Below are 12,101 nucleotides of genomic sequence, written 5' to 3' on the forward strand. Positions count from 1 at the left end.
GGAAGCGTGTTGGCAGCGAACGAGTTTTGTGAGCTTTGCCAGTTAAGGACAGTGTTCGAACGCAGACCGATTGGGTGGACAGGGAAGAATTGTGAAATGTTCGTGTTCTCGAAAAAGGAGGAGAAACCACGAGAACTCGTCACCCCGTCTGGCGTTCTTGTGCGAAGTTTGGATCTATAAACGAGTGCGACGTTTATGGTGTCCCAGCCGCGAAGCCTGTTGAGTTGAAGCTCATGAGCCGTAGATGTTCGTGTTGACGTCGTTTGTACGATGCTGAAATGGAAAGCTCAAGACCTGTACGGCTTTACCAGTTTGCTAGTGGAATCTGACGTAGATTGTTGGGATAGCGACATGATTTCCTTTTACGAAAAACCTCCTGTTGATTAACTTAAGCCCACTATGGTACCGAAGTAAAAAAGGGGGTGATTACAGAGAATTACAAAATTGTTTATCTTGATATATTTTAGCTTTTTGAAAACAATTGTTTCGTAGTCTCCGTATACTTAAAGAAAAAGCTTGACATTATTACCCAATTGTTAAGAGTTTTAAATTGCTGTCCCAATTGTATATCTGATTTTACTTTAACTGCTTAACGTCACGCATTTCTGTGCATTCTGTGCAAAATGTATTACATCAGTTAAATCATGTTTTGTGTTGCTATACTGTATCTACAGGACACGCACTCGGCTGTCAGCCGAACAATGTTATCGTCAGCGCATTTTCAGTTAGAAACGATGCATTGTTTGTCGCCAGATTGTATAATAGCAACCCTTCGTGAGGTGTGCACCGTTAACCACGATCACCGTATACCATTCTGTCGGGCGGCATTATGATCCTACCCGTGAGTGATGCATCACAAAAGATAATTTCAATTCAATTTTTTTTTCACCTACACCGTTTCACCATCCTTTTCTGCAGGCCTTTCCTGATTTCCTTTTTGGGCCCAAAAAAAAAACTTGTCTCTCTCCGCATAATTTGTAACAGTTTGACTTTCCTGAACTGGCCACGCTCGCCGTACAATCGGACGTCATTTATCTCACCATTGTTGCCAGTACCACTGCCTGAACTTGCTGTTGTGCTGCACCCCAAAAACCCTGGAGGATCTCCTCAGGACAACTCATTTTTCTACTACGATTTGTGGGGTTTTTTTCTTGATGAAAGAAAAAATCGCCCCAAAAGATCTCTTTATTATCGACACAAGTACAAAGCGATTCGCGGTGACGGAATAAGTAAAAAAATCGATGAAATGAAAAATTAAGTCGCACGAATGTAAACCCCGCTATCTCCTCAAAAAAAAAAAAAAACTTCTTACACATATAGTTGTGCTTTTCCTTTCAATGTTTCAATGCAGAAGTTCGTACGACCTCACGCCAACCGAACTGATCGTGTATATGTAGGTCGAAGTTGAACGAAACACATTGCATTTTATCCCCCCCGTTGCCCGACACAGCTTCCCTTTTGGTAGGGTCTTTAGTCGCTTCCTCCTATTTTGCACACACACAGGCACACACATACCCGCAGTGCGCCATCGTGAAGGGTTTCGAATTATTAATTACGATTTATCACGCTTCAATAATCGATATCGTTTCGGTTGTCGGTTTGGAGTCGCCGGAATCGTGGGACCGTTGTTTTCGTCGAGTTTTCACCATCGATTGCCCGATAAAGATAGTGCGTGTTCGATAGCGTCAACGCGGAAAGTGGATATAGGTTGGACGTGGCCTAACGTGCACGTGATCGAAACTGTTCGATGGACGAGCACGTAGATGAAACGCATCGCTCAGCACACAGTCTTGGCCAAGGGGTGCATGGAATTGTGTATTGGAAGGAGTGGGTGGGTGAAATCATTTTCACTATTCACGTCTAATGAACTTGGGTACGCTTGAAGGCAAATTCCGGAGTGTTAGAGATTGATACACTGTTTTTGGAAGGAGGCTATGGAAGGGCCATTTGACACCAATTTCGGTGTCAAGGTTCGATGGGAACGCTGTTATACGAATGCATATCATAGATCTGATGCCCTTTCTTCAAGTTCAAATGGTGAAATTGTTTCACAAAGTTATAGTATCGGAGCAACTAGGCTACATAAGGTTGTACAGATTCATCTCAGAACCTGCGTTGCCTAATGACCCACTATTTTCAATTTTCCCCATTCATAGTTTTATTACTTGCTGGGTCATGTCTGTCATATAATGGTCTTCTAGAACACTTTTTCCACATTTACTAGAGAGACCATACAGGGAGATTTGATACACGGCCTTCGAGGTATTAGGTGAAGTACGAAACCATGAGACCAGTTAGTGGCAGAATAGGCTGCAACGTTACGGGTGCCATTTACGGGTGCCCTTAAAAATGAGGGAAGTGTATAAAAAATATTGTTCACAGACTATCGTGCATTCTACTATGACAAAGAAGATAACATCCCTAAAAGAGGGACTCCCCGTTACTGTATTCCAGGGAGCTCCGGAAGTTGTCAGTGAAGGCTCTCAAAATATGTCCCCTTTCAACCCTCTGGTAGTTTTGAAATCAACTCACCCACCAGTCAATCGTTACGAAAATTGTTCTTCGATCATCGGTTCACTGTCTGTGATTTTAATAACTAAAATCCGAATAGTTAAGCCTTCAAGATCACCAAATTTTATTGCCAAAATCAGTTCGTAAAGCGTACAATTCGTTTATCAATTTTAAGCTGCATACTGCACGAATATTGATTTGAATTTCTACTTTATCTCTCTTAGTGAAATTCTTCGTTCGGTATAAGGAAAGGATTGAAACATTTTGGTTTTTATGAGGACGACTTATGATAGGAGATTTTTTTTTGTTCGGTTAGAACGGCCTGGCCGTATCAAGACTTATTTTACCACGTAGCTGATGATAGCAGATTTAACATACAAAAATACAAAAATAATAAATACAAAAAAAATATTGACATAAAAATTTAGTAAAAATGGAAAATGAAAATGAAAATGGAAAAGTTCGTCCAACATAGACGAAAATCTTATGGATCTTCCAGAATCTCTCAAGATTTCATAGTGTCGATCCTATAGTTTTACCTAGTACATCACATCATTCACGATCGAATCTGATCTGGACCGATTTCAAGCTACGCGATGGGCTAGGAAAATAAGATACTTTCTTTTTTTCATATTTAATCTTGTCCTAACTACAGCAAACATCCCCAAAGAGAGAAAGCTAGTATTTTTCCTGTTGACTGTTAAACGATTCCAATAAAAATAATTCAACTTCAATGTCCAATACTATTCTGATATGTTCCGTTTTTTTTATTTCCCCTCCTCAACGGAAGCACCTGTTCCGTTGTAATTAGGTTATAACAATTTCAAGTGCCTTCAACCGAGAGGTAAACGAAATAAAAAACTGTCCTAATGCGATTTACGTTCAACTGCATGTTCGATTGGTATGCAAAGCCCCAATGTGGGTTGACATGCGCCAGCGAAAATGTGCACCCGGGTCCATTTCCATTAAGGGTTGGTTTTGCAAGATCAAAGCTAAAATAGGCTAATCGATTTCTCTAAACATGTACCGGCCACATTTGAATTCACATCTGATCGGATGAGACGAACGACAAAAAGTACATAAAAAACAACCCTCGCGTCGTTCAACGAATGCTCATCACTAATCGTGCCTGGCTGCCAGTTGGTAATACAATTTCCACTTGTTGCTGCAACAAGCAATGCATCCGAAACAGCAATAATCATAACAATAAGCATAAAAATTACGTCCAATGTTTGAGGCGGTAAGGCGGTCCACCCCGTTCCCCGACATTTACCTGATTTGCCAACTTTGGCACTGCCAATGACGACCACCTTGAGCTTGTTTAAATTCGTCATGCCTTCGGTTAAGTTTTTCGGAGACCACCGGGAGGGGCCACCACCAAACTGGCTGCACTGTTTTTTTTTTTGGACTCTCAGCAACGGCACTCCGGTGCACTCGCGTTGACGTGTAGGCTTAGGCCTTGTCCGGTTTCTGGACGTACGTGAAGGGGTGGTTTTGAATTTTCAATTACTGCCCACCGAAGGATTGGAGCTTGTTCCTCGGTCCGGGGTTGATCGAGTGTGTTGGCTGTGTATACTACTCTTTTTTCGGTCAAATCTAGACCCCTTGCTCTAGGGCAAGATATTACGCCTTCCAAGGACCGAAACGGATGGGGACGGGTGAAACGCAAACGGGGTACGGTGATGTGGCCGGATCGAAACTCGGTATTGCCATTTTGTCGGTGATGTTGTAACTCCCTGTACAGTAGCTAGTGTGCGTCAAGTGATTGATCAGAATCAAACCAGCGTCGGTTTCACCGGAGTTCGATCTTGTGTCGTTCTTCGCCTTCTTAATGAGACACTTCGCTCGATTCTTGGTAGGAAAGCAGCTCCCAACGATACTTTTTGTGGATAGAACTTTAAAGAAACTGGATAAAAAAGGAAGAGAAAAAAAAGAAAACATAAGAAATACTGCTTAAACAACGTCACTCCGGTAAATAGATGCAAAAGCAACATAGCTCAGATGGAACAACATGCAGACATCGTGCACCAGCAAGGCACCAAACATTTCCCATTTGTGCTGGAGTTTATTTTTTCGCTTTGCCTTCTTTTTCCACTGATCGAGACTTTAGAGACGATCGATAACGATACGATCAGGGTGCCAATGGCATAAGTAATGCCCGGTGTGCAAAGTGTAACATATTTTAATTAGGCTGAATGTAATTTCCATTTCCACTGCGTACCGGTGCGCTCCATTTCGTCGCATTGGGAGCGAAACGACGCCACGGGAGTTTAAAAATAGTAGTTGCGCATTCCCTGGAATTGAGATGACACCGGCACCGGCCGTGTCTAGAGCCAAGGCAAGGTCCATGTGTCGGTTTTGCACACAAAGATCCTTTCCCTTGCGGTAGGGAACATGCGCCCGCCCCATTGCCATTTGCTGTCTTGCGCTAAATGTAAACGGTCGGTCGGATGGTAGAGAATTGCATTCGCAGCCGGGGGACGGTGTTGTGGCCTGATTTTGTCACACTGCAAACGAGGTTAGGTACGGTGCACATAAACCAGAGAGGCCAGAAAGAGGATGGGTTGTGAAATTTTTGCATAATTTTAATAGATGCGATTGTAAATCTAAATAGCAACAAGCGCACAAATATGCGGTTTGAAGGTGCAGCCAAGATTTACTATGGTCGAAAATGACGCCTTGCCGGGGGGTGGGATGGGAAAGGGAGTGTGAGAGAGAAGCTTGGTGAATCTCCATTTTTTTTTTTTGGTTTTGGATCTATGGTTGAATCCAGTAATGGAAGAGATAAATGTGAACACGGACACGGCTGTTGTTACGAGAGGTTGGTTTCGTTCATCGTTGAAGTTTGCAATGGAATTTGTAACGAAACATGCTCTTTATGGTCGTGTCGTGGTCCGATTCGCCTTGCTGGATAAGTATGTTTTTGTAAGCACACAAAAAATTGCGATATGACTAATGAATATATTTCGTTTAACAACTTTACATTTAAATGAACGAGATCAATCTTTTTTATTTGTAATAAAATATTTATTTGAATTTTTTTCCCTAAACTAAATCGAACTAAAACTATACCGTGAAGTATTTATTAATTCAAAGCATTAAATTCTTACTTGTTCACATATATACTGGTTAAATTGAATTTTAATGACCCAAACGGACAAAAACATGTATTGCATGAATTTTAATAATTTACTTTCCTAACATTAGATGAAAAAGTCCTTAACTGTTCATTGTAGCCTGTGTTATTGTTTTTTTCCATCTTTTTTGTTTTACTTTTTTATTAAATTTCGATTTCTAAGCTAGTATAGAAGTTTATTTCCCTTTCTTTTCTTTTAACAAAATATTTAACAAAACACCCAAAGTTCTTGAGATTGAAATTTTTATTTAGTATTTAATTATTCAGTAATTATATAATTTGAAAAGTTTATAATTATTAAATTAACAAAGTAATAATTTAATTTAAGATTCAATAATTAAATCTATTTAATTATTACGACATTTAGGCGTATTGTCAGCCTCAAATTCTAAATTAAATTTATTTACAGGCATTATTTTTTTTTTACATGCCTTATCCCGGGCAAACTGGGTTGGAATAATGCGTTATATTTTTATATTAAAAATCCTTTTTTTAATCACTTTATCTTAATTATAGTATCTCTTTACATTGTCGTTACAAAGTTATCCTACTTTTATTGCATACATTCACAATACTGACTTACATTACCAGCTTACCTTTACAAACGCATGTCATTTAATGTTGCGATACCGTCAATGGCAATGGTTTGCCATTATTCATAATTGTTATTATCATCATTACGAAAGCTACCGTGTATTGAATGCAAAAACAGCAACAAGAAAAAAGGGCGGCATGACATAACAGACCAAATTGGCAAACAAAACGAGCGCTCAGTGAATAATCGACCATAATATTATTGTTATTATGTGGGAACCCCAATAACCCGCTCGAGACAAAATAAAGGAAAATGTGAAATTGAACATCTTGATGTTGCGTTTTTATTCACTTTTTCACTTCTTTTTTTTGTTATTTATGAACCAGATTGTACAAAGCGTGGCGTTCGAATCGATTATATGTATGGTTTAATTTCTCGCCTCTCCAACAATGATAAAAAAGGACAAAACGTAAGCCACACCACGCCTTCGCGTTTCCGGGATTTTCGAATTTGCTGAAACTCGATTGTTGTTCTGCTATCATCACTCAATGTGCGATAAACGAAGGTCCTCTCCACAGTCCTTGATGGTGCAATCGAACAGACTTTCGATTACAAACGATACCCATTAGCGAACTTGTGCCGATGTCGGCACAACACATAAACGGCTGTGCACATTGCAAGAAATTGCACTTTCGTGTCCTCGCTGTCCCAACCCAAACTGCCGATCATGTACCACGATTTCGATCATGTTTCGATCGATGCGGGCGCGAAAAGTACACTAAATAATAAACAAGCCGCGAAAAGGTAATCCCAAAGCCCCCCACCCGGTGGAATGGAAAACCGGGGCTCCGGCGAAATGAGTTTATTATTGAATTACCCGAAATACTGTTCATTAATCGGGCTGGAAATTGAAAATAAAACCCATCATGCTTACGCTTCCATCATCCACACCCTGGACATTCGCTTGCGTACAGCGGTGCGTCAACCTGATCGGATGGTGCCGATGTATCCATTCAAGTTCGACGATATGGATCGCCGTGGAAAGGGAGACAAAGAAAGTTTGAAAGCTTGCCGAAAAAAAAGCCCCGCCGAGACGGGAACGGAATGTCGGAAAAATGCATCAGTAAATTTTACACGACCATAAACATAAAAATACGTCGGAAAACGGTGTGTTTGTGCCATCCGCAGGCTATAAAGCGTCTTTCGATGGTATGACAGTTTGGTCGAAACGTTAATCAGTAAATCAGTAAAATTTCAGTGCAATAATAAAAATTAATTGAAATATGCTGTTAAATGGCGCACGGGATGCAACGTCTGCAGCTGTGAATAAAATTTATGATTATGGGTATAAAAATGAAGCAGTTCGTAAAACATTCCCCTGTAGTGGATAACAAAAAGAGTTAATAGTATTAAAATTAGCACTGATAATAGCTCTTTTTAAAATGATCTACTCGGCAAAATTATACGTTTCATTCTAAAAATGAAGTTTTTATGCTAGGCGCTAGAAGGGACAGTTTTTTGATAAGCTCTTTGGTGCCAGATGTGAAAAATAGCACTTGCAGAACTTACAACATGATGCTACAATTAACAACGAGAAACAATTAGCACGTGACAGTCAATGTATCATTAGCCATTTCATACAACGTTACTGAAGCTTGTGATCGTTTTTATGTTCTGCTTTGGGCGACAAACGGTATCATATCGCATTGCCTCCATCGGATTGGTCATATCGCATCCATAGCACCTTCAAACAAAACCCTATCGAAAAAAAAACATTTCTTACATGCACCCTGCTTGTAGTTGATGACGGGCCCATGTGTCGCATGTGCCGACAGTGTGGAGCACTTTTATTCCGCGCACTTCAGGTCGGCAAATAAATAACCATTTGACGTTTATTTATGTTCTTTTTTTATAGTCACATACCCTACGCCGTCACATAGCCGTATCATCTTCGATCATCCTCGAACACACACGTAAAGGCGGACCCAATTTCGGTGTTGCACGCTGTTCGAACTTTTTACGGTAACATAATTTATGCGCTCAAACGATACCGGTCACACACACACACGCAGCAGAGGAAAAGGGTGGTGTGAATTGGTGGGTAGGAGCCTTTTTTTGGGGTTGCTCGGTGCTATTGCTAAAATTTCAAATTTCTCCAATCACGATCTGGCAGCGAAGGGAGCAATAATTTTCCTCCCCTTCGGCTTACAGCCTCTCATACTCCGCCTCAGACTCCCGACCGATCGTACTTTCTATTGATCTCGAATGGTTTATGGGTTCATCGTTGAAAGTTCAACCGCCGTCAACGTTGAAGATTGGTGTTTCCTTCCTTAGGAAAGAAGCTTTGGTCCGCTTTGGCTATCATACTAGCCGGATTGATTGACTGCATAAGGTTCCGCATAATGCAGTGCTAGCGATACGCGTTCGCTTTGCACTGTTTACTTCGGTGTACAGGGTTTGTCGAATTCCTTTGGGAGAGTATTCGCTATTTCGCGAATCTTTTCAAGTAGAACTGGAATATGTGACGCAGGGAAGTGGAATCATTCCCGACCTTTTGCTAGATAAATTTGATTGTAACCAAAGCTTTCTTACATCAACAAATTTCAAAGCTTTCAGGCAAGATGGATGTGTCAATCAACACGAGATTTTCAAGTTAAATTTTTAAAATTGTATTTATTTAGTTTTTTTTTCATGTTTAAGAATTTTTTTTTGTACTTTTATATTACTAAGGTAAATGGGGTAGTCCGGTGATATGTGCGATAACCGGCGCCGGTCCACACGACAGAACCGAGTATCAAATCCCATCCGGACCGTCTCCCCGTAGCAAGGACTGACTATTCTGCTACGTAGTGAAATAAGTCTTAATACGGCCTGGTCGTTCTAACGAAGCAAAAATAAATTATTAAGGTAAATCGGGAAACGTTTTTACTAGGTTACATTTTTGCAAACCTAAATTGATCACTTTAAAAAAAATCACGACTGACTTACTAAAAGTGTTGTAAATGTATGAACTTTTCAATGAAACACTATTGATTTTATATTGCGAATGTTCCAAAATACATATTCTCAATCAACTGGAATAAAAAAAACCTGCAATGGTCCCAACTTTGTCAGGCGAATTTAAATAGTTTTTACACACTACAGTGTGCAACATGTTCAACATGGATTTTTTAAATTTTTTAAAATATAATTTGAATAAATGTGAATTAGTATAAAGTTGTGAACAATATCGAGCAAGTAAAAAGGATTGCATATCATTCAAATTCAATTTAAAAATTTCAAGAAATTATTTAAATTTTAGCATTTTAGCTCGAAACCCCTGTAACTTAGTAAATAGCCAACAGACGGACCAGGAGAATGTTAAATAATGGACCGTTTATTACGGTAAGTTGCAGTTCCGCCACCGAATGGCAACAGTATTTAGCTGTATTCAATAATTTGAAATATCCAATTCACCTTATGTCAAAATCGTTTATATTTTTTAGTTTAATTTTAGCAATTCCTGCTGAATTTAAAAAATTTTGTTTATTAATTTATGAAAAACTTATTTCCATCCAGCAATTCTTATGAAAATTATTTTCTATTAAAGTAGATGCCTATATTTTGCAGGTACTTTCTCTGAGCAGCAAGTGGTCACACAAACAAATATTTCTATACCAGCAGCCCAGCCATACACATGTAGCCGATGATCGGTGGTGTGCTTTTAGCCAGGATTTATGTGCATCATATTAATTCGGTACGAATATAGGTACTTGTATGCTACCCCAGTTGCCCACCGATGCATCTCACACACTTAACCGCGCTGCCCCAAATGCGGTCAAATGCGACCAAAAACGCACATTCTATACCGTACCGAACCGTAGGCCGACCGACTGTCACCGCGTGTTTTTTTTTGCGCTAGCAATTCGTTGTACACCGGCGCCACTGTTACGCTCACCGTGTGTGCTATAAATAGTCAAATCCGACGACCAAAGTGCATCGATGCCGGGAGAATGCATATGAAAAATTAGAAAGAGTAGAAAACGAGTAGAGTGAATGGGAAGGAGGGAATTTTGGGGAGTGGAACAGGAGGAAGGAATAGCGCCATACATTTATCGCACCGATAAATATGCTAAATCAAAAGCAACCACGGGCAGGGTAAGCAGACATAATCGGCCGGAGTAATGTTAAAGCACCCTCCCCGGGGGGCGGGTTGATCTACCGAAACCGAAACGAATCGAACTCCCGACTGTTCGATCGGTGCGACCGTTCGTCGCTTTCCCTGGTGCGCAAGTCCTCCGTTTCTGCTTCGCTCGGCGCCCGCGTGCTGCGATTGAGTTGTAGGAGTACATAATTTGCAAATTGAGCGTAATATTTTGCGATAAATCATAGCATTTTTTCCTGCCCGGGTTTTCAGACCCTTCGGACATTCGTTAAGCTTGGCACTGCCGCCTCCGTTCCACGCCGATTTCGATGGATGATGTCTGCACCTCGTAGCCGGGCGCGTTGATTTTATGGCTGCCAAATGGCCATGCTTGAAAACATCGGCCATGCAGTGGGTGGCCGTGGAAGCATTAGAGCCTTGTTTGTGTGTTTCGGAGTGCCGGAGTGGAAATCGCTACGGGTGGATCTATCCCCATCGCAGCGTTAAACCGAATCGCCATTCCGATCGCTGGTCTCTCCGGGACCCTTGCGGAAGCGTAGCGCCGAGATAGTGTGCCCGTACAATGATGCTGGTGGTGGGCAATTTATTATTCGCTCCCGATTCGATTTCGATTTCCTGCATTGTGCCGGTCCGTTTGTCCGTGCGGCCGGCGCGCGATCGTAAGTTGGCCATCGAAAGATCGACTGCATTTCGGTGCATTTGGGTGAATGGGTGACTCACCCGACCTGACGACTGCCCGCACTCAACATTCGTGACCGGAGCCGGTAGGATTTTCAGCAAAATTTCCGCACTACCACAACGGTTCCCGAAAACTCTTTCTCTCGTTTCAACGCTCAATCTCTCCGTCGTTTCCCTTCCCCCTTTTGTGCACCGTTGCTGCAGTTTTGAAATCATTAATTTTAGCTTTTGCTGCTTGCAATTTATGCAATAACAATGCAACGAAAGTGTACCGAGTTTTATATCGTTGCCGTGTTTAGCAATATTGACCGTGGCTAAAAGCAAACAAAGCACTTATTTTTCTGCTACGAGATTTTATTAATATCGTTATTAGAGTAGCGCTTTCGAAACTTTGGGTGGCCTTTTTGGCGTTTGCTATCGAATCGCCAAATGGCGTTGAAATTGCTGGGACGAGGAAATGCAGCTAACCCACCCAAAACGGGTCACTGCCAGCAGCTAACCGGCAGGAAGATAATCTTTAATGAGCTTTTCATTTCCATTTGGCTGTCGGCCAGCTGGAACCGGGCACACGGTTCCGGGCGAGTTGATGCTGGGGTTTCCTCAGGGCCAATCAAGTCCCGTCACTTCGTCTTTTCGTGTTGCTTTTTTGTTTTGTTCGAGCCAAACCAGACTGGTGAGATATAAATTCACTTCTGCGGTGCAATAATAATAAATTAACCCCAAGAAAGTATAGACCAAACATAGGCTCGGAAGCGTTGCATCTTGCAACAACAAAGGACCCCGGTACAGTAGGGCTCTGGCAAAAGTGGTAACGCAAGCGCACTGTAAAGGCAGCCTTCTTTTTCCCTCATTCGTCAATTAGGATTAAATGGGTTGATGTGCTTCTTCATTCCAGGTGGTAAACTGTACGATTATCCACCGCACAGCTAGATTTTGCAGATCGGGTTCGGAACGATAAGCGATAAGGTCGAGCCTGATTGCATCTGCATCGTTGATGCGACTGGCAGGTACTGAACCCGGTGGGTGGTGATTCCCGAAAGAAAGGTCTTTAAATGGCATTTTCCCATCTCCAGCAAACGGATTGCTGACGATCAGCC

At 41.4% G+C, this 12,101-nt stretch overlaps 2 protein-coding genes across 4 annotated transcripts in view; one reads left to right on the forward strand and one right to left on the reverse strand.

The window, feature by feature from the left end:
• The window catches only part of LOC125761714 (probable proline--tRNA ligase, mitochondrial), a 289,722-nt gene that overhangs the window by 11,499 nt on the left and 266,122 nt on the right, over positions 1–12,101 (forward strand). The gene's annotated exons all lie outside the window — the stretch shown is intronic.
• The window catches only part of LOC125761739 (ras-related and estrogen-regulated growth inhibitor-like), a 46,868-nt gene that overhangs the window by 1,661 nt on the left and 33,106 nt on the right, over positions 1–12,101 (reverse strand). For all 3 annotated transcript variants that reach the window (XM_049423189.1, XM_049423187.1, XM_049423186.1), the window contains exon 2: positions 3,785–4,417. In XM_049423189.1, coding sequence (XP_049279146.1) covers positions 3,785–3,845 — 61 coding nt within the window. In that variant the 5' untranslated portion in view covers positions 3,846–4,417. The remainder of the gene's footprint in view (positions 1–3,784; positions 4,418–12,101) is intronic.

This window comes from Anopheles funestus, chromosome 2RL, assembly GCF_943734845.2.
Source record: "Anopheles funestus chromosome 2RL, idAnoFuneDA-416_04, whole genome shotgun sequence".
NCBI lineage: Eukaryota > Metazoa > Arthropoda > Insecta > Diptera > Culicidae > Anopheles > Anopheles funestus.